General features: G+C 42.5%; 1 protein-coding gene across 3 annotated transcripts; it reads left to right on the top strand.

Moving 5' to 3' along the window:
* The first annotated feature begins 1,089 nt into the window (after positions 1-1,089).
* Positions 1,090-23,132, top strand: TXNL1 (thioredoxin like 1). Of its 3 annotated transcripts, XM_081881623.1 has the most exons (9): positions 1,090-1,277; positions 8,070-8,166; positions 10,430-10,603; positions 13,404-13,526; positions 13,750-13,819; positions 14,774-14,946; positions 15,862-15,966; positions 20,652-20,700; positions 22,867-23,132. In XM_081881623.1, the coding sequence occupies exons 1-8, from the start codon at positions 1,180-1,182 to the stop codon at positions 20,679-20,681; spliced, it is 870 nt and encodes a 289-aa protein (XP_081737749.1). In that variant the 5' UTR covers positions 1,090-1,179; the 3' UTR covers positions 20,682-20,700; positions 22,867-23,132. The 3 variants fall into 3 exon arrangements, with proteins under 3 accessions (XP_081737749.1, XP_081737750.1, XP_081737748.1); XM_081881624.1 differs by lacking the exons at positions 20,652-20,700; positions 22,867-23,132 and adding an exon at positions 19,167-20,645 and having other exon boundaries at positions 1,091-1,277; XM_081881622.1 differs by lacking the exon at positions 20,652-20,700 and having other exon boundaries at positions 1,092-1,277.
* Positions 23,133-23,564: the final 432 nt, after the last annotated feature.

Raw genomic sequence — 23,564 nt, forward strand, 5'->3', positions numbered from 1 at the left:
CCTATCCCTACACTGCAGGCAGTTGGGCTGGATGACCCTTAGCATCCCTTCCAACTTTGCAAATTATACGATTCTAGTTCATAATTTTCGGGATGGGAGGTGAAATATACTCGGAGTCGAGTGTGAATTTCATGCTCTTTATTCAGCTCACAGTAGCGAGGAATGAATGTTTCCCCCCAAATATTTGCTTTATATACATTATTTACACAATGGGCCGCACATGATTGGCTAATTCTGGGATTCTCCTGTAGGCCAATTAGGTTGCAGAGTCACTTCCACCTGGAGCTGGATTGGGTGGCTCCTGCGGACCAATCATACTGCTGCATTGTTCTAGAACCAATCAGCCTGCTTTATTGTGGATCCTATTCAACTCAGTACATAACAGGAGGGTGTCGGGCATGCACAGAACCGGAACCAATGCAGCCGCCCAAGCTTCCCCCACTTCCGCGAGCCCTGAACTACGACGGCTGCCCTGAAAAGCCAATCACTTCCGCCCGCAAAGGTCACCAAGCTGAAATGGCAAGGCTTGTCAACCAATAGCGCTCCTCCCCGAAGCCGGAGGTCGCACTTTGCCCTTCTCCAAGATGTCACCGGCGGAGTCAAGCGGGCAAACCCAGAGGTGGAACCACAACAAAAATGTCACCCACCGCCGCAAGCACTACTACCGGCGCAAAACCGCAATCTTTTTGTTATTCCCAGTGCAAAAAATGAAGCAGCTTCGTGTGCGTTTGTAAGGGGGGAGGGGAGAGAGAGGGGAAGGTTTTACACCATAGAGTCGTCGAAGCCTAGAGCGCCCAACAGAGATTCGTGGCCGAAGCCTTAAGGGTGGTTCAGCATCGAGACATCGCCTAGAGCGCCCAACAGAGACTCGCGACCAATGGCAGCTTTCGCCAGTTGGTTAAGTCTCTCAACCGGAAGTGTGAGCCGCCGACCCCTCCCCTCTCCCTCGGAGCGTGAACCTGGATGAACTCTCAGCTGAGGGTGCCTGAGAGGAGGAGGAGGAAGGCGGAAGAAAGGGATGGCCGGGGCCGTGTGCGCCTGCGCGGGAGCGGTGCATGCTGGGCGCGGCCGGCCAGCCTCTCGCCCCGCCCCGCCCCGCCCCGCCCGCGCTCCTTTTCTTCCCGCGGTGACTTTGCACTTACCGGGCGTGTTGCTGCCGCCGCCGCCGCCGCCGCCAGGATGGTCGGGGTGAAGGTGATCGCCAACGACGCGGACTTTCAGAGCGAGCTCAGCGCCGCCGGCTCCCGGCTAGTCGTGGCCAAGTTCACCATGAGGGGGTGAGTAGGCAGGGCCCCTTCGGGGACCCTTCGCGCGTTCACACGAGCGGACACGCACACGTGTACGGCTCCCTCTCTGAGGGAAAGGGGGGGGCTCTCCTCCCCTCACAAGGGGACGGGAAAGGCGTTATCCCCATTGTATCACCACGTTCAGGTTTTAGTTTAACGCAGAGCTGTATGGGTCCGAGGTTGTGCCTGTTTATGGGATGTTATTTGGATTTGGGGGGGGGGGTTGTTGCTGCTGTTGGCTTTCTGCAGCTTTATTTTAGGTTTCCCTGCGATTCCTGTAGGAAATTGCTCGGTTCGGTTTCGCATTTAAAACAACAACTTACAACGTAGCAAAAGTAGCCAGAAACAAAAAAGTAACTATGTATTTTATTCGTTTTAAGCCGCCTTGAGCATGGTTTGATGGAGGCATACAAATAAATGTGTAGGCATGTATTTGTTTTATTTGTTTTGTAAGGTGTGTACACAGCTTGATTAAAAACAAAATTTCAAAGCGCTTTACGAGAAAGATAAGACGTTAAAACCCAGGGAATTATTTTTTAACAACATACAAAAGTTAAAACACTGAAATAAATAACAGTTAATTTGACTTTCTAAGCTTGCTCATTCATATTATTTAAAAGGCAAATATGTTAACCAGTTGTGATGAATTCAGTGACATGGGCAGCTAACATGCCTCCCCCCTGGGATCTGAAGCAAAATTGTCTGAGGCTATATACTGTATATGGTTCCTTTTTCTTTGCATAGCAAATGATTTATTTTCCTAAGCACACAAATCTTATAAGTAAGGCCCATTCAGGTCAGTGGGACTTACTCATAGGTAAGTTGGTCACAAAGTTGCAGCAGGAGGGTGTGACAGTAGAGAAAGCATATTGTCCATTACAAACGGTGAGAATAGATCTTGAGGTAGGGGGGGAGATGTACTTCATGGTTGTTGTTTGCGCTGTTTGGTTTTGTGACTAGGTGCACCAACTGGAGCTAAGTGCGAAATAGTGGCTGGGAGTGGCATAACATAGTTTTAACATTAAGGCTCAAAGTGCCTTTCAGTGCATGTTCAGTCCAGTAATTCATTTTATTTCCAGAAGTCTCATTGCAAACAAGTTCATTGCTAGTTCTCCTGTTGACCATATATTGGGAGGACAGTTCTCTCTTGCTCACTTTCCTGACAAAATCTGAAGTGAACAAGAAGCCATTGATATATTCTGATTTTTGTGTGGGTCTGATTTCACTAGTCTCGCCAATTATCACACTTCTTTAATTTTTAATTCACTTTGTAAAAGAACATAATGAAGAACAGGTTCAGAAGCAGGAAGAAGCCCTATTGAATATGGTGTTCAGAATGCCAGTGTCAACTGGTGAGAGTTCTGTGGGATAGTCCTCACAACTTTAACCCTTTTCAGGGCTACTTCACACATTACAGAATTTCTGTTAGGAACAGTGTGCAGCCTGCCTTTACGTAGTTAATGTTAGCTCATGTGTTGCAAGCACATGCACCTGTAGGAAGCTTGCCACCATCACAGCCAAGTTGTGTGACAGCAAGTAAGTAGCATGTAATTTCCTGTGCAAAACCAAAGTTTTGTGGCATGACCCAGATAGGGAGCAGTTGGGGATGAAGGGAGAGGGAACAGGTTTTCAAAGCTGCCTACCCCAATAAGCACTGTCATTGTTTTATTTACTCTGCCTTTTAGGGCAAGCCTTCCCAAGCCCTATAGCAATAAAAATGTAGCCATTGAACAAACATCATAAAGCAGACAAAACAATCTCTGGGGGTCCAGCAATAGTATCAGTACAAAGACTTGGCAGAATTTTTAAAGAGACCTTCTGGTTTGCTTAAAGCCTGCAAGAGGGAGGGCTAAGCAGTGCTTTTGGGTGACAGGATTTCCACAGAGTGATATCTTTACATCTGCTGGGCTCTGCTTCAGAGTTCTAGCCTGAGCTGTTGTTTCTCTGTAGAGTCATCATCATTCCCCAGATTCGTTACTACAACTTTGTCTTTCTCTGGGAACTAAACCCACACCCTAATTTGGGTTTCAGTGATATCCTGTGACTAATTGCTGTACTTCCTGCTTTGGAAAGGAATGCTCCTTTTGCAGTGAGTAGGAGATATTTTTAGGAGATATTCTGAAGGTGAAATCCTGGATCCATACTCTGGTTTGAGAGAAAATTGCAGTACGCATCATGGTAAACCATAGTTATCACTAACTTGGAAAGTGGAGAAATAAGGAGTATATACGCACAAGCGTAGAGGAGGACCATGTGTGTTTGTAGGAGTTCCCAGTTGCTAAACTACAGTTTGGCAATTAGAAATAAGACACTTGAATAGATCTGATTCATTAAGTTGGTGTGATGGTATAGAACAGTACACAGTCCAAAGTTGTCAGTTTGGTTGGGATTATAACATCACACAGGGTAGTCTAAGGACTGGGAAATGTTCTTTGATATGGGAAAACTAAGTGAAAAGGGAGTGCAAACAAGTATGGTCCTGAGGAAGCAAGGAATGAAGACGCAGTAAAGAATGCGGGTGGCGCTGTGGGTTAAACCACAGAGCCTAGGGCTTGCCGATCAGAAGGTTGGCGGTTCAAATCCCCTTGACGGGGTGAGCTCCCGTTTCTCAGTCCCTGCTCCTGCCAACCTAGCAGTTCAAAAGCACAAAGTGCAAGTAGATAAATAGGTACCACTCTGGTGGGAAGGTAAACGGCATTTCCGTGCGCTGCTCTGGTTCGCCAGAAGCGGCTTAGTCATGCTGGCCACATGACGCGGAAGCTGTACACCGGTTCCCACGGCCAGTAAAGCAAGATGAGCACCAAAACCCCAGAGTCGACTGTGACTGGACCCAACAGTCAGGGGTCCCTTTACCTTTACCTTTTAAAGGACCTGAAACAAAACATCACATAAGACCCATCGACAGAAGTGGGATACGCTGTATGTTACAAAGAAGGAGCATATGGGCAATTGGTTTGCCACTCTAGACCTTTTCATGGCAATTTGGGCAGTTGTGGTTTCTGCAATTGTTGCAACTAGAGCCAATCAGCATTGAAATGTGTGAGTTAGAGAAAGGTTCACTTGTTTATTTAAACCAGCCAACCAACTGTTGGGTTGCAGATTTCTAGTTATTCATTTAATGTTTGTTCATTTGCTGGCAGTCTGTGTAACAGGCAGAAGGGAATAGCAGGTAGTACTGGGTGGATCAGTCAGGGTGGGGCAACTCAGTAGGACCCGAAGAAATAATATCACAACTAGTATGTCAACTGTCACTGGTACTGGCTGTATTTCTGAACAGCTGAAGACGGTAGCCCTGTAATAAGTTTGGGAAAGTTGTACGGTGCCACATGCTTGCACCTAATCTTAACTGGGATTGAACCTTATCAGAACACATTTGGTACCAGCATGAGAACAAGCTAACCAGCAATAGTACTGGTTAGCTGAGCATTATTGGCCATGTGAGAGAGCTAATTTTTTCAGTTTTAAAAATTGGTAAGGTGGACTGAAAGTATGGCTAAACTGGTAGCTAGGGTCTGAATTTGCCTCGTGCTGGTACTTTTTACTATTCACTAGATTTTGATTGGACTTGTAGAAATATTATTTTGTTGCCCCACATTTCATCTTGAAATTATTGGAGGTATCTGTTGGCTTCTAATCAGTTTTTAAATGAAAATAGGATAGAGCTACTAGTGGAATGGTCACCTGCTATTTGATGATATTAGGCCACAGTCAGATTTTGTAAGGAGCCAAGAAGATGGTGGTACCCAGCTTCCTTCGCTGAATCATCATATCCTCTGATAGTGAAGGTATGGAGGAAGGATTGCCCTTTCTCCCTACAATAGCCATGGTGTCTTGTGCTATCCCTTGGGGTCGTCAGCAAGATCCAGCATGAACTTTTGTATCTCTTGACAGTTGCTTATGTTAGCTACATCATAATACCTTGGCCTTCATAATGGTTAACTGTATTAAAGTACGTGGCCATTATTTGATGGTGATTGTCTGGTTAAATAACAACAACAACGATTTATTATTTATACCCCGCCCGTCTGACTGGGTTTCCCCAGCCACTCTAGGTGGTTTACAGCACACACGAAATTGTAAAACATCAGACATTTAAAATTTCCCAATGCAGAGTTGCCTTCAGCTAACTTTGGTTTTTTTTGTCAGATGTCTAACCCTCCACTGAAATATGCTATCTTGTTTTTCACTGGGACCCGTACTGTTGTGACTACAGGACTAGATTTCCATTTAATCAGTATAGTTCTGTCCTCCCTGATTCCACTATGTAAATAAGTGCCAACTCACATAATACTTCTGCCTTGCCTACAATAAGGTCTAGTGGGAGAAGCCAGAATTGTGATCAAGCCCTCTAAAGAGAGAGAATTTGTCCTAAATCCCCTTATTAACTGATGTGAAGTTTTCAGAGCTGTCTCTTTGGTTATGCCCTATTGCAGTATTGAACTGTTGCGATTGGCAGTCAGCTTTTACTGTGGAAAATCAGTAGGACATCATTGGTGTCATCTACTGGCAGAGAAGCTGTTGACAAACATACTGAAAATGACTAAGCTTATTATCCTGACCTACAAAGGTCTGTATAGCAGAGAGACCTAGTAGTTTGGGGTAATTGAAATTCTCTAATGCTGCTAGCAATAAGCTTTAAACACAGACGTAAGTGCTAGTTGTAACCAAATTGCCCCTTTCCCAAATAATGGTTTGGATACTTGAGCAGAGAGAAAGCCATTGTAAATAAGGAATGAAAGGTGGGGGAGAAGTGATGGTTCTGTATTGCTTTTTCTGCTGATGGGAGAACATATTTTGCTCAAGCTGTGTTTTCCATAGAATTCTCTTCCCACGCCAGTCAGTTTGATAAGAGGCCTTTGGGACAGACTGAGGTATTTCAAGGTCAGTGTAATTGTGCATTTTGCTGAGATGCTTTGTTGATGGATGGTTTCATTTTTTAATGTTATGACTATGTATTTTTACTATTATATTTTTACATAGCCTGTAACTATACTGGGTGAATAGATGAAGAGCGGATTCAAAGTTGATTAAGCAATAAACAAATAAAATTGTGTTCTTGTCTAATTATTGAAGCTTCTCATTATGTTTTTATTGCACTACTTTTACCTTTCTCCCTCCTTGTAATGGATAGATTAGAACATAGTCATATTTCTTTGCTGACTTCAGGGAAGGGGGAAGTTACAATTTTCCTCTTTTTTTAGTCAGGTGCATGGCTCTGCACAGTTGTTTGTATTCAGGAGTGTGAAGTAGGAACATAAAATATTGGAATGGTGTTTATGGATCCCCCACCTTGGCAGCTGCCAGCATAAAAATAATTTCCCTTACTCTTGAGTTATCAATGTTTTGATTAGGGTCTGGGGAGACCAGAAGCAATGTAAATCTTTCACACTCTTTCTGCTTTCCTCTGAAGGAGGGCGGACGATGAGCTATCCACTCTTCCCTCCCGCTGAATTCTCTGTGCAAATCAAATGACTTTGGGAGGAGAGGGAGGGAATTGGTGCCATTCACAAATAATGGATTGCTCAGTTAAGTGGAGCCAAAATCTGTGGCTCCTTGACACTGGAAATGTGAACCCAACATGGAGAGAAATATTTAATACTTGTTCCCACAGTAAATCAGAGATGCTGTGTTGGTGTTAATGTGCATGCAAAATGGGCCAGAGAAATAGTCGTATGTGGGGGGTGTGAGAGAGAAGATGCAAATTGTCACAACTCCTTTCCTATGCTTGCTTTTGTAAGTCTTGGAATGAAGCAAAAGGTGCTGTGTTGTACTCTCCAGAGAGCAATATATTTTAATAAGCAAGAATTATTACATCACTAGAAAGCTGGATGTTTACTTACAGCTTGGGGAGTATTCTTTATGAGAACCATTAAGTTCTCATGGTTTTCTAGTTACCTATAGTCCCTGAGCACTGTGGAGTACACAAATTATGAGATGTGTTGCTAATGCCAAGCTTCGAGACAGTTTTCTACGAAAGGGCGATCACTGTGGGATTGCAATTGAGTAGAAAAGGATTTTGCTTTACATAGGCTAACCTGTATGCTTTCATTATGCATTTTGCTGAGAAATGATGATGTAGTCAAGTTGACTTGAAAAAGTGTTGGATATCAATCTCCTCAGTCTGAAGCTAGATGTTTTGGGGATTGCATGCAGCCAGTGCCCAAAGCAGAAGCCCTGCATCTCTTCTAGGACTGGGCGATATAGCAATAGTCCATATCGTGGTATCGGTTTCATAATTTTTGACTTTGCAATATAGCACAAATCATGATCTGTGTGTGTATGCTATGCAAAAATCACAATGTGGGAAAAACTGTGAAGCCAGCCAGTGCCTCTACATAGCTCAATCCTTATTTCAGACATTGTAATATATCAGTATATCACGATGTTTAGCTGGTGATATATCACAGAGTTGAAAGCCAGTTATCTCCCAGCTCTAATCTCCTTCCCTGTAACATCTAGCAAGCTAAAACACATGTTGTGACTTAAGGTGGGAATGAAACTTAGAATACTGCTATCAGCAGCCAAAGAAAATGGGAGAGAAAGCTAGGTGCATAATGGTGGTTTATTTTACACCCCACTTGCCTTCAGCAGAGCTTGATGGATCTCACTTCATGCTACTGGAAGGAAGAAGAGATGGCAGTCTGAGGGTTGCTGTTCTCAGTACCAGCCGAACAATCTCTATTATCCTTAGCTTTAGCCTACTTTACCATGTGAATCCCAAGGAGGCTACAGTTACCTAAGTGGACGTGCTGATGTGTGTTGTCCTTTTCTTCCCCCTGACAGATGTGGCCCATGTTTAAGGATAGCCCCTGCTTTCAACGCTCTGAGCAATAAATATCCCCAAGCGACATTTTTAGAAGTTGATGTGCATCAATGCCAGGTGAGTAGTGTTTGTGTATGTGTGCATGAGCATGTGTCAGTGAACAAGATTTAACTCCTACAGGTGTATTTTTTTGATATGTGGGATATAAATGCAGCCCAGAAATAAAATAAATATTTAAAACTTTTTTTTTCTAGAAGCCTGTTGACAGTCAGTGGGCACACCTACCTCAGAGGAGGAATAGGCTGTAGCTTGTCCTCTAAAAGGCAAGATTGGCATTTATCAGGAGCAGAATGCCATGTAAATGTGTAAGCGTTAAGTTTTATAAACCTACTGCTGCTCATGTTATTATTGGCAAGAATTTGAGTTATATGTTGGTAGAGTTTAAGTTTGCTGCTGTGGGTGGAGGTACGTTCAGCTGTAGACAGATCTATCCATGATAACCATTTTAAGTCGGTGGTTCAAAACAAGCAAGCTGTCATGTGATGGATGCAATGATCCCATGGTAAATTGGGTCATTTAAATTTTATTTTTTTACTTGAATGTTGTGGTTACCTTTATCTGTAGTCTACCAGTTTGCATATACCAATGTTTGAATCAAATATTGGCCAGATATAATGAACGTTTGGGGCTTTCTCCTAACTCTCTTGATTTCTCCACTGAGGTGCAGAGAAGATGACATAAATATTATTCAGATTGTATTGCCAAATTTGGAAAAAACTTTTGTAATACAGAGTTGACAGAGCTGGATCCAGAAGGGACACTCAAACTGCGAAGCTGCTCGTTCAGGGGGAGTGCAACCCCACCCAGGGCAGGCAATTGACCGATTTCTCAGCCACAGTGCCTCCATATTGCCAGGATTCAAGCTTGTGCTGCCTCTCCTAATTCAGATCTTTTTAGAGTACGACACAAATCTTAAATAATCAATATTACGAGGGTTAGGAATAGAAAGTTCTGCTGAGGTGACATTTTATGATGTATGACTGCAGTGGATAGAAAGGTTCAATTCAGCTGGCCCTTTGAGTGACTCCGTTTCAACCCTCTGCAAGCAACACTACGTTTTTCAGCTATTAACTTGAAGCCTGGTAGTATTTAATGTCAAATTCTGGTTTCCTAGTGTTGTATAATTTGGCTACTTAGAACGTTTTTGGTTTGTTCTTTCTGGTATAGACGTTAAATTCATCCAATAAAAGGCTTTTTAATTATGCAGAACTATTGTTGGCATTTAACAATGCAAGTTGTACCATAAGGCTTACATTATTAAATTTAAGCCATTAAAAAGCTGTTGTTCATTCGCTCTTTTATGAACTAGCAGTATCTTGGGTACATAGTAATAGGAGTCTTATCCTTATTCTCAGTACAGTTATAAAACTTTGGAAAATATCATTTGGTGCAGTTTAATCTCGGGTGGTTTTAACTTAGTGCACGGAGTCTGAAGAAACTTGTGAGTGGTCTTTGAAGCAAAATTTTAAAAAAGAATGTGGCAATACAGTGTTCTTTCCCTAGTTGTGCAGGAGAAAGCTGGCTCTAATAGTCCTTGGCTAAGGCTTAAGCCTGTATCTCATCTCATGTGCAAAAACAAGATTTTATATATATAGGGATCCTGGCCACATCTAAAAGTGCATGGAAAGATAGTAATAGGATCATAATGCGCTTCACTTTTGTAAGGGGAAGACATTTGGAGAGCTTTTAAGGGTCTTCTTTGTCTTTCAACAGTGGATTATGTGACTCCTGCTTGTCAACTTTTTCACAGTGCTTTCAAAACTGCTGCAAAATTTGACACTTGGCCAGTTCAGGTGTAAACTATGTGGCTTAATAAATCATGGCTTATTAAGAATTAGTGTTTCCCTTTGCTCCTCCCTTCCACATCATCTTCATTGTTCCTATCAGGGTTTATTAAATTGAGATCATTATGTCTGAACCAGCCCAATGGCTCAATTCAGGCACCATGCCTAACGATGGCTTGAGCTTACAAATAATATACAACAGGCAAACAGTGTTTTAGCATACACGGAAGTGCTCTATCGCGGACGTGCAGTAGCGGCGCTCTACTTACGAACTTTTTGGGGTGCGAACGACACCCTGAAACGGATCACGTTCAGTAGAGGTACCACTATATTAAAAAGTCATCATGAAAACCTTTTTCTCTGTTGGGGAACAACAGAGAAAATTGTATTTCCAATTAGCACTATTTTTGCATGTAAGCAGCAAACATGCTGCTGATGATGATTATGTGGACGACCTGGGATGATTGGTACTCTTTTGTTCATTAAATACTAAAATCTTGCTACACATTGCTAACCATTGACTTCTCCAATACTAGGGAACAGCTGCAACCAATAATATATCGGCAACCCCAACGTTTCTTTTCTTCCGGAGCAAAGTGCGCATTGACCAGTATCAAGGTGCCGACGCTGCTGGATTGGAAGAGAAAATCAAACAGCACCTAGAAAATGATCCTGGAAATAATGAGGATACCGATATTCCAAAAGGATATGTATGTATATATTATCTGGATACTATTCTAGTGGATTATTGTCTGCACAGTAGTAAAAGATTTGCATTCGAAAGGATCCAGAGGATCAGGATGGAGCTTCCATGCAGGTGCAAAAGCTCTTTGCATGATCTGGGACTTCTGAGGGTCCCCTTTCCACTGCAGTCCCTCCTTGCTCTCCTCCTCCCCTTAAATAATGCCTTTGAAAGTTAGAACTTCACCTCCATCCTGGGCAGCCTCTGTTGCATCAGGAGGGAGGGAGAGATACAGAATGTATTGATGCATTTGAATGTTAAGAGTACTTTTTGAATCCTGGCTCAATTATAGAATTTTGAATTTCTCTCTTTCTCCATCCCTCCACCCCATCTCTCTCTCTCTCTCTCTCTCTCTCTCTCTCTCTCTAATGCAAACACACTGAGCTCTTTCTGTTACTGCTCTTACTGCACATGCAAAGTCTTTATAGCTGGTGCTCACAACAGGCCTCTTGTCTAGCAGCTGTGGAAAGGGGAAATTTTATGTTGGGGATTATTAGGAAGAGGATTGAAAATAAAACTGGTGATAACATAATACCTTTATATGAACATATGGTGCGTATGCAGAACTGCATACAGTTCCGGTAGCCGAACAGGTTATTGAAGACCTGGAAAATGTTCAAAAAAAGGGTACTAAAATGTGTAATGCTGTTTGGTGTCTAGGGAGCACATAACCCTCAAAATACAAATCCCCTTTCAGGTGGTTTAAAAAAAAACTCCACATTCTCCTGGTTATGAATTCTGCCCTGAGGAGCTGGAAACGGTTTTCCCCAAGGCACAGGAAAAGCAAAAGTGGTCAACTTCACAGCAAGTCCACATAGCTATTGGGATCAGCCAAAATGTCTTAAATCATGTGCAGGTGTTTTGAGTTCTCTAGAACTTTTAATTGGGGCAGGATCCTACACAAAGCAGTGGAGGGGAGGGGAGTTTTAAAATCTTTTAGTCCAGATCTTGAAGTCTTGAGACCAGAATTTCTAATCATCTTTTTGTCAAACACCACCTTCAAGGTTTTGCCTTGACTTAAGAGAAGATAGCTGTCAGCAGATTTTTTTTTTAAAAAAACCATCTTTCCTTGTTGAGGTTTTACCTTGGGGCTCCTGAATGTTGCAAATCAGGGCTTGTCTGACAGCTGGAGTGACACGTACATGTAAATGAGAACCTTAATGTGACAAAACACTCGACTGGAGCTGTCATCTTCATGACAGTTTCTGAGCATCATTTGATATAATATTCCTCTTAAAAGGGGTCAGCTTTTGCATCCTGCCCAAAATATTAATACAACCCCTGACAGAGTACAGTGTTTAATATTTCAACCAAGTGCCAGCGCAACTAATAGTTCAGTAGCTCAATAAAAGCACACCCAGCTGCTGCAGTTCTGTGATGGTTTGTTTTCCAAATTAGCAAATGCAATCCATTAGACTTTGCTGGGAAACTGTATGTGCTAACCTAGAATTATGTTAAATGCAAGAATGCATCTCTTTTGAGATGTTAAGTACTTTAAATTCACAGCTAAATAGACGCAATCCCTGCTACCCAGTTTACCTTTTCAGCTGAATCTTTTTCCTGTAAATAACCCCATGAATATAGGCCACTTGCATTTTCACTAGTTCAGAGTTACAAATGTTGACTGTACTGCTGTGTTCATTGCGTCTAGTGTGAATGCAAATAGTTAAGCAAATAGTTAAATGTAATAAGCAGTTGTAGCAGCTTTGACTTCCAATGAGGCATGCAGTTCCATCTTTTGATGTGGCATTTGCTTCTAAAGCTTTTCAAAACTGTCCTGAAGGACACAAAAGTGAAGGATTGCAGAATTATACTTGGACTGTCTTTTCAATTAGGTAAATAGATTTTCGCTCCTGTGGTGTTTATATTTGTTTTTATTATTTCAAGTGTTCTGTTTCTAAACTGCCGTCTTGCCAAAGCACTCATTGTAATTTACAACATGAAACAACAACATACAGCAGCCTTCTCCAACCAGGTGCCCACCAGGTGCTTTGGGATACAACTCCCATCCCAGCCAGCATGGCTAATGGTCAGGAATGGTTGGAGTTGTCCAAAATATTTGGAGGGCGCCAGGTTTGGGATAAGGGATGAGAAAACAGGGCGGGTAAGAGAGAGAAGGGATGATCAATCTGTATGGAAAAATAAGTGCCACTTGGTTTTGCATGGTTGTTGTTGTTGTTGTTGTTGTTGTTTAGTCATTTAGTAGTGTCTGACTCTTCGTGACCCCATGGACCAGAGCACACCAGGCACTCCTGTCTTCCCCTTCCTCCTGCACTTTGGTCAAACTCATGCTGGTAGCTTCAATAACACTATCCAGCCATCTCGTCCTCTGTCGTCCCCTTCTCCTTGTGCCCTCCATCTTTCCCAACATCGGGGTCTTTTCCAGGGAGTCTTCTCTTCTCATGAGGTGGCCAAAGTATTGGAGCCTCAGCTTCATGATCTCTCCTTCCAGTGAGCACTCAGGACTGATTTCCTTCAGAATGGATAGGTTTGATCTTCTTGCAGTCCATGGGACTCTCAAGAGTCTCCTCCAGCACCATAATTCAAAAGCATCAATTCTTTGGTGATCCTTGATGGTCCAGCTCTCACTTCCATACATCCCTACTGGGAAAACCATAGCTTTAACTATATGGACCTTTGTTGGCAAGGTGATGTCTCTGCTTTTTAAGATGCTGTCTAGGTTTATCATTGCATGTTTATCCCCCTGTAAATGTCTTATAAATGTATAGCCCAGCCAGGTGATCATTGTCACTGTCTTTTACTTCTAGATGGATTTGATGCCATTTGTTAATAAAGCTGGCTGTGAATGCCTTAATGAAAGTGATGAACATGGGTTTGATAACTGTTTACGTAAAGACTCTACCTTCCTGGAATCAGACTGTGACGAACAGGTATTTTGCCTTCCAGAGAATATTGCATTATACTATCAAAAGGACAAAGGTGTTCTTTTCGCTAGAATAGTGCTCTCAATTGTATGCATGTTTAAAATCTGGGGTCTAAGTTGGTGGTGGCCATCTGGGAAATAGTAGCATTCTAAATCCATGTGCAGTAATGCTGTGGGTCAATGCATTTGAGATCCCTCTTAGATTGTTTTTCCTTTTGCTCTCTCCACAGCTGCTTATTACGGTAGCTTTTAATCAGCCTGTCAAGCTTTATTCTATGAAGTTTCAAGGGCCTGATAATGGTGAGTAAAAGGATTTCCTCTTTCAAGAGAAGCCATCTATGCATGCAGCCGCTGCTGATTTTAAAAATACAAAGCACAAGACACAGGTTCCTTGCCTGTGGCCCTGTTCTCTTGCTCCTAAGTCTTAAAGTCTCTACCTGACCATCAAGCACATTGCTGCCATACCATCAAGTTTCTGCAAATGCACCACCAGCAGTGCAGAACTTTGCAAAACAAACTGGCTACTCCGGTTTTGAGACCACTGGTATATTTCCAGGAATCTGCATTTACGAAATTATGTGTTGTGTCACTTTTGTCAGGTGACATGTCAGCATAGCTACCTTTTGGTATCATTGTCCTGAAGACCGTGGTTGCTAATAATGTTAATTTCTATTGCACCTGTTTTAGTTGGGTGTGGTACATATATTGAAATGAAGGCATGAGCTCTTCCCTGAAAAGGCTAGGGACACACTCCTCAGCAATAAGAATGGAGTCTGGGCAAGTCCAGTTAACTTTTTCCCCAGCTGAGGTTGGAATTGTGCTATGTGTAGTCACTGTAATGCTTTAGCCTGCTAAGGGTGAACTTTTGAATGCTCCCCATAACATGTAAAAGCCATACAGCCTGTAGCAACCTTCTCCAGCTCCCATCATCCCTGACCATTGACCATGGTGGCTTGGGCTGATGAGAATTGAAAGTCCTACAACTTCTGGAGACTGGAGAAGACTGGTCAGTAGTGTTAAGTGCAGCCCTTCCTAACTAAGTAAAGTTATAAAATTTAAGCGAGTGATGTGCTTGCTTCTGATAGAAGGTTTCTTTGCCTCGGGGTGCAGATTGGGCATCATAATTTGCCTGTCTCTCTTCTTCTGAATCTACATAATTTTCGTACACAGAACAACTTTAAAATACTGTCAAGTATATAAGATCATGTTTTGAGGGTTTTTAAAAGGGCCAGTGGCATTTTTTTTAAATCACAGGTCAAGGTCCAAAGTATATAAAAGTGTTTATCAACCTCCCTCGATCAATGGATTTTGAAGAGGCAGAAAGAAGCGAACCCACTCAGGCCCTGGAGTTAACGCCAGATGATATCAAAGAAGACAGTATTATCCAACTCCGCTATGTAAAGTTTCAGAATGTTAACAGTGTAACTGTGAGTATAAACCTTCAAATTCGTTCCTGGTTAACAGAATCCTGTGACATTACAAAAGGCCGACTCCAAAGCATGGTAGATCCGCCAATAACTTTTGCCACTTCCACCATAGTTTTAATGCAGTGAAGCCCAGCTATGTCCCCCCCCCCTTGCCTCTTAGATACAGCAACTGGTAGGGATGGAAGCCTGGAATATTCAGGCTTGCCAGACCCAGCTCCTGTCAAGCTTGAGAGAGAGGAGAACAAAGTGAAGGTGGGTCTGGGCAGACAAAATCACTCTTTTGCAAGCAGCAGCAAAAATCCCTTTTGTTTCGTAGACTAGTAAGAAAACCTGATCCAGTCCCATACAACCTATTTTCACCTGTTGTTTCCAAGAGGCTTATTTGAAGGTCTAGCTTTTTACCTTGATATCTACTTTGACTTGATTGTATTAATACAGTGGTACTCGTTTTATAAACCTAATCCATTCCTGAAGTCCGTTCTTAAACCAAATCCATTCTTCCCTGTGTCGTTATTTCTTTGCTGCTAAGACTCTGAAGCTTGTACTGCAACAAGAATCTCTGCACTGGACTTAATTAATGCTCTGCAAAGAGAACTGTTGCTGGTTGCGCAGCGGAAGCGTTTACTGGACCAATACACAAACTCTCTTATGTAACTCACTCTTCTGGCCAGAAGGTGGTGACACCCTTTAACTGCCTGGTTCAAGCTCCACAGTGGACTTGAATCCTATAATTCAGTTAATACAACCCAAACATTTTCCATTAACAAAATGGGGTAACAAAAAGGGGTAGACTAGTCAGCCCTGTCCCATGTTCCCTTCCCTTTGCTTTTCCCTGAACTTCAAATAAGTTGACTATTTTGTGGGCTATTGGATCCTCCACATCATGTAACTCAGTACTGATCTTTTCCATTTCAGTTATTTGTCCAGTCCAATCAAGGTGATGAGGAAACGACGAGAATTTCATATTTCACATTTATTGGAACACCAGTCCAAGCAACAAACATGAATGATTTTAAGCGGGTATGTTCAAATCTGTCTTTTAAATTGGAGACTGGATTGCAGTTTTTAAAAGCTGCAAGGGAGAGTGTTAGCTGAACAGCTCCCCATAATTGTGAGTTCTGACTCTTCAAAGGTCTTCCATTCCCACTACAACTGATGTAGCCTTTTTGCTTTAAAAAAAATGAAGAGTGAAATTTGTCTTGGATATTCTGCCTTTGATTTTTATGAAGTGTCCAAAGAATGCACGGTTGCTTTAAAACGTTTGCAGAGGCAAATGACCTCTTAAGCCAGGGTTTTCCAGAATTGATTGCTTTATCTCCAAGAGGCCAGAGTTAAGAGGAGAGGGAGAAGACACCTGTGGCATCTAGCCTACTTTTCTATGGTAGTGAATATGGAACCATGTTCAGAAAAATACGAAAACCAACAGAAAACATATGTCTTCATGCATAATGTTATTCTGCCTCCAATTCTGTAATGGCAGAATATAAGAAGCTCTGCTGGACAGTAGCAATAGAGTGTATAAAAAGTCAGCAACACAACTGAAGGATAAGAGAAATTGTGATTCATGTTAGTCCTTTGATTTTTAGACGCCCTGCTTAGGTACTCTATAGTTTCTGAGCCTTTCCCAACCTGGTGTTTTCCAGATGTTTTCAACTAGACCTTCCACCACCCCTGACCATTGGCCATGCCTCATGGGTCTGGTGGGAGTTATAGATCAAAGCCTCTATAGGACACTATATTGAGGAGGCTGCTATAAAGGGTAGCAGTCTGTTTCTCCCCCAGATTCTTAGCTTGCATTGCAAACCCACAGATATGATAAATAATACTGGGCTGACAACAAGTGTGTCAACTACCTAAAAGGCAATGTTGCAAGGCAGAGGAAAGTCGGCCTCACCTTGTTAATCAATTAGCCTATACCAGATGTGGAAAACCTTTGGGCTTCCAAATGCTTCTGAACTAGAACTCCTTCCAGCCCCAGCAAGCATGGCCCAGTGCTGTAGTTGAGCAACATCTGGAGGGCCAAAGATTCCCCACACCCACTCTGCAATTTAAATGAGGCTTTTGAAAGGAAACAAGATGTGATAGGGGCATTTTTGGGAATCCCTGACTTAAGAAGTGCATTTAAATATTGCAAATGTGCATGGTATTTTATATGCGGAAATGTTCGGAGCGAAGGAAACTCTTTGCACAGAAAACTTGATCATTTGTCTCAAGTGATCAAGGTTGACTTGAGTTGCTGTGCGTTGCCCACAAAAAACTTCTTAACTGTTTATGGTGTGTTTTAGCCTTCATGTTTGTCTGCCCAGTAAAGATTCTATACTCCATGTCAGGACCATCGAAAGAGCTTTTTCAGATACTGGGCAAAAGTAGGAGAAATGTGTTAGCATTAGGTGTTCTGGGTACTGTAAGACAAAGCACAATAATGAAATAGAAGAGCTTTGGGTAGCCAGTAGGAGAACAGATGCAATGGAAAGCAGGGCTCCTGTACTTTTCATAGGTGTGTGGAAATAATAGATTTTATTGGATGCAGCTTGCCATGCAAGAGAGAGAGAAAACCTGCACCTACTAAAATTATTACTTCCGTGTATCCTAAAAGGCAAAGAGCCTTGTCCTTATGACAGTAGAATTATCTATCTGATCACTGACAGTGCAATTCTATACGTGCCCACTCAAAACATCCCGTAGATTTCAATTCAGAAGTACTGTATAGGATTGCACCCTAAATCGTTGTAGTGAAAAATAATATATATTGCTTATCTAAACTGTAGTTTTTATGTGCACATACTGAGATAAATTGGGGTGTTGATGGTCCATTATTAAATAAACAATACTGAATATTTAAAGTTAAGTTTTGCAAGTTACTCCAGAGTTTTTAGAGGCAGGGATGGAACTAAATCCGGATTTTTAAAAGAGGTGCATTCCTTTTTAGCGACTTAAGTTAAATGTGCATTGGAAAAGAAGGGGCTGCTGCTGCTTCTGCAAAGTGTTGCCCGGCATTCTTCCATGGAAAACTCGTTTCTCTAGACAAGCCTGTCTTACTGGATGAGCTAGCTTGCCTGGAGTGTTCCTGGTGTGGCCCCCTCACCTTGCTTCAGCAGTGGTGGCATCTGTGTCTCTGAGGATGGAGGCCTGATTCTATTGCTGAGAAGTTAGACCCAGCAGAGAAGTATCTGTCGTTATTGGTGCTGTGATGGTGGAAGAGGAGCTGAGAGAGCTCTCTGAATCGGAAGTGGTGAATAAGGACTGAGGAATACTCCTGGGAATGGTGACTAGATGAGAAGCCATTGGAGGCCAGACAGAGCCATCAGGCTGCCATTTTCCCCTCCAGCCATAGAGATACGCAACACTACAATATAGCTTAGCATCTATACGTAGAAGATCTGAATTGCCTCCAAAGTTCCAGAGCAAAAGCTTGGCTACATGGCATGCATGAAAAGTCGGGACCCAGGGGTCATTTTGTGGCTTTCCACATCATTCTGTGTTCAACTTGAGAATGGGGCACCTTGGAAAATGCAAGACCAGCTTTATCGTATCAATAATGCAATGGAAGGACTTTGACTTACAGATGTATTCAGAATAGCAAGGAAAACTGATACTTTATAGCCCTTTATTCCCCCTCCCCATAGAGGATTGTGAGAGTTCTATAACTTCTCCAAACTTCTGCCCCCCTCAAAATAGCTTCCCTTGCTAATATCTCTTAAGGTCCTAACTTCTCTCTTCTTGCTTTAATTGGAATGTAGAGTAGACTAAAAGGCAGCTGAAAGTAGGACTTAAATTACACTGCCTGAAGTAACACCTAGGGGCTTTCATTTTTATTGTTGTAAGTTCTTCCATTGCTACCATAGTATTGAATGCTTTGCTTGCTGCATGTGTTGCTCAAACTTTGCAGGCTTAAAATGCAGAGACGTGTGCGGGAAGACAGAGAGAGGGAGAGCGTTCTTTGCTGCTTGGGTCAGAGTAAGGCTCGGCATGACCTTTTTCGTTTGCATATATTTCATTGCTAATTTGAAATGTCAGCTGTTAGGTTAAGTCCATATTTTGGGGGGGGGGGAGGGCAATAGAGCTCCTGCCACTCCCTTTACCTTGGAGGACATCCAAGGTGTGCAGTCGCATGAGATACGCAGCCAGCTTTTCTGTGGCGTGGCACTTCATCCCTTCCTGTTCACTTCCTACGGTTTTTCCTTTGCCTCATTGTAACGCTCTGTTTCATTACTTTTCAGCATTTCCCTGGCCCAAAGAAATAAAAATGCAGAAGATTTCTGTTTCTTAAATGGTCTTTCCTCACACCGCCCCTTTCCCCTGCTCCTTCCGCTCATCTAGCATCTGCCTTCTCCTTTCCATTGCTTGGGGCACCATCACATCCTGCTCTGCGACGGTTTTCCTGGGTCTCTTTGCTTTTTTTTAATCCCTCTTTCTCATGGACTTCTCTTTGTTTTTAATATAACATTTTTTAACATATATATATAAAATCTTCTTTTGCACACCGTTTTTGTCCCGCCCACCCCAAAAAACCATCTCATTCTGTTATTAGGTGCTTCAGAAATTCACCTGCCAACACATTATTTACATCTTTGCATTCTCTATTCACTGTGAGTAACGGAGTTCAAAGAGGTCTGCTGTGTTCTCAACTGCAACTCTGGTCTGGGTGACCTGTGGCTAAAGTTTTCCTGATAGGGATTTTTTTCCAGCTCCTGCACTTGCCTTGAAGACTCTTCAACACAATGAGGTTTTTCTGTCTCTCAAGGTTGAGCTGCCCTCTAATATGTTGTATGAAGCAGCCTCAAACAGAATCACCATGGGGCCTTCTTAGGCCAGTGTTGGTTGTCTGCTCTTGCACCAACTCTCTGAGAGAATCGTGCAGAGAAGATCCAGGCACTGAAACGGCGATGCTACGTGTTAACCATGTGCTCTGTCACATGTGTCATGGGCTCCCTCCAAGGCAACCTGTGCCCTACATCCCTGTAATCTGGACCCATGGTTCAATCCGCTGAGAGCCAGTTTTGCAACCGTGTGTTTTGAAATACGATACAGCAGCTGGTGTGAAAACTGAACGGGGTGGTCCATCTTAGGGTTCACACTGCCGCTTCAAAAATGATCGAGCAATTTAGATCTTATCTGTGGTGGACACATTCAAGTGAAGTAATGAAAAATGAGGTGGTATCTCGGCTGGAGTACTGCAGTGGTGAATGCTGCCTTATCAATGCTGCCTTCTTAATCTAATGAAGAAGAGTGAGCCCAGTTCCTTGTTGAAAGAATCCTACATTGTACATCTCCTGAGTGCGTCCATATTCTTCTGCCATTCATCATCTGGAAGTGCATTGTGCTCTGTGGCATGAGGACAGTATACGGCTAAAATATGTATTGTAGCAAAATTGGGCAGGGTTACAGGGCATAGGGCATAAATCTGCCCACTTTTGAGTCTACAGCCAATGTACAGGTTAATCCTTAGCCAAATAAAGCAGTCAAGGGACCTCAAGTCACCCACCTGAGTGAAATCTGCCCCTTATGGAGAATGAATTTTTATGTGAAGTGCACAGATAATAAGAAGCAGAAAGTGTGCCAGGAATAATGAAGTATTTCAAGAGGCGTTGCTCTGTTGTGTTTGAATTATCTTATTAGTCTCATGGTTGGAAATTGTTGGTGTAAAGTTGGGGGTTATAAATATGCTAGCGAAACGTCAATATCAAAAATATTTAATTTTTCAGGTAATACACATGGGGCACTTGAGCATTTGAGCATTTCCCCCTCTGAATGGTATAGATGCGTACAATTATTATTTTTTAATGGTTGCTCCACCTCTGCTAACATTATAATTGTCTAATTTCTGGGTGTACCTGCTTAATCCAAACCTGTAGCACAATGCTTTAAGCGCTACTGAAGAATAAACATTTCTCTCTCGCCTTTCTTGGATTTAGTTTGCCTGTTTATAACATGCTTAATTAAATCTTAATTTGGTTGGTTGTGCGTGTTTTTTCACTCAGTGTTGTTTTGTGAGATAATAATTCTACATTGGCCTTTGTGTTTGAGAATCAGTTATCTGCATGTCATTATGTAGAACGATCCTTATCCCACAAGGGTAGGCTAGCCTTAAGTTCTACCCCCTTGAAAGGGTGGAGCCATCATTACTTAAAAGTGTGACTCCTCATAGTATTGACCAGCCTTCCCCAGCTTGATGCCCTCCGTATATTTTGGACTATAACTTCCATCAGCCCTGGCCATCGTCCCATCATCATCTTGATGACTAGAACTGGTGGGAGTTGGGGTCCACCACATCTGGAGGGCACCAGTTTGGGGAAGGGTGCTCTTGACCATGAGCTGAGATCCTTGATATCACTGGTGGCTTATAGACGTTGCACTTGAGAGTCTATCATCATCATCATCTGAAATATCTGAACTGTGTGCTACTTTAAAAAAAGAAGAAGAAAATGTCTTCTTAAATGCACAATACTGTATGCTAAGTGAGACCTGTAGAATTAATATAAGCAGTACACCTGCCAAGGAGTTGCTATATCCCTCTCAACCAAACACAAGAATGTTTACTATGGGATAGATCTGAAACACAGTTTATTTTCTCTTCCTCAGCCTGATCTGCTGAAACAGTAGGCAGCAATAAAAAGTCCACATGTATTTTCTCGCTAACATGATGACCAAGGACTATATCTTATGTTCCTTTCCAGTGCAAGGGCTCTTGTGCAACAGCATTTCAGTGGTTCAAAACATTTTGCCTGTGGAACAAGTCGTGCCTCTAAATGGCTTTAACTTAGCACTACATTTGATACAATCCCAAGGATTTGTACTTTGCTTACATAGAAACCTGTCACTTGCTTTAAAATGTAATTTTATTGCCCTTGCCACACACAAAAGAAAATGTATTTGTAGGTAGACTGCATACCAAATGGAAGGCATGTCTGCTTAGTTTGCATTGTGATACTAAGACCTTGCAGAACTTAATGATTTAAGTGAAACTTCTTTCCAATGCGTAACCTCCTAACTATGCATACTCAGAAGTGACTCTACATTATTTCAATAGGGTTTACTGCCTGTAAGTATGCTTAGGCTTAAGGGCAGAGAAACTGATTCTGTTCCTCTCTGAGCTGCTGCATTCCTGCATTCCCAGGAGGAAGCCTTGGGGCGTCAAACCGCTGTATGTGCCACCAGTAGGAAATACTGTGAAAGTTAGGAGGTGCATTGTGAGTTTGCACACTGGTAATAACAGCGTATGCTGTTCCGGCCATTTTCACACCAAATCCCACCCTGCTGTCTTAGAATTCAGTGCACATAGACCCCATCATTCCAGAAATCTAGTCAATATTGACAAGTTGGCTCTCCCTGCAGTGGTCGTGTTGCATACTTGACAGATTTATTTCTGGTGGACCAGCTCAGGTAGACCCGACACAGCAATATCGTTACATCATAGCTTACTCAGCCTACTCTGGGCTCCATGACATTATAGGACATTTAGAGATAATGGTTTAGCTGTAAGCATCTGAACGTGGACACAAATAGGCAAGTTTCTTGGATGGCCCCCCTACCCTAGGCAGTTCAACTTTGGTATGAACATGTGGGGATTGTATTGCAGTCAGTATTTGAATAAGACCTTACTTTATTGGCTGAGTGCATACTAAAAGCTATCCCATTTGATCCTCAGATCATTTTATTACTGGCTAAATTTGGTTTGCAAGAGGCACTGGGAACTGGCGGCCCTCCAGATGTTGGCTCATCAGACCCAGCCAGTCAAGGGTGGCGAAAGTTGCAATCTAGCAAGAACTAGAGGCCAGAAGGTCCCTGTCGCTGGTTTACAAGATTCCTCTTCCACTGGCGCTAGAATGCATGTTGGGGAGTCTCTAGAAGACTTGCTCTTTGGAATCTGTTCCCCTTTTTATTTGCCTGAGTTCTAACTCCATTTTTCTCTTTTCTCAGGTCGTAGGCAAGAAAGGAGAGAGCCACTAAAGTATGAGGAAAATGCTGGGAAGGGCCTTATTTACAATCAACATGGGATCTTCACATTTATTTCTAGCTCCTGGGAAATTGCTTGACCGTAGCCAGAGAGACTGTCAGTCTGTTCCACTATAATACCATTACAAATAAATCACTGCATTTTTGTTAATACAGGATTTCACTAAAAAGTGTTTTCTGTTGTAATCTTGGGTCATAAATTTGTAAATAAAATCCATTAATTTTGCCAAGTTGTTTAGTGCAAAATTTGCTGTATTCCTTTGAAGGTGGAAACTGGACTTGGGCCTCCTCTAACTTAAATATATATCTTTTGCCGAAAATGTTTAAATAACCCTTCATTTTCCCAGTCTCTGTTTTTAGAGATGGTTTTTATTCCAGGCGATTGAGGCATATTGGTTCGTCTGAATTCTCGGCAGACTTCCGTAGATCTTTGTCAGCTGTCTGTCAAAGTAGCTCGCTTAGAAAACAGGGGGCTTCAGGGTGTGGGGCCAAGGCCCCTTTGACCCCTTCCCAGGGTGACCTGCCAACAAACCCCATTGACACAAGGGCTTCTCTGCAGGTTCTCCAAGGCTAGGTGGCCACAGATTTGGCTGAGGGGTTTCCAGTTGCTGACCCTTACCAGGTTTAATAACAGATGTATTTGTCCCGGTGCTTGTATTGAA

Source organism: Podarcis erhardii, assembly GCF_964252035.2.
Source record: "Podarcis erhardii genome assembly, chromosome: 11".
In the NCBI taxonomy this organism is placed as follows: Eukaryota; Metazoa; Chordata; class Lepidosauria; order Squamata; family Lacertidae; genus Podarcis; species Podarcis erhardii.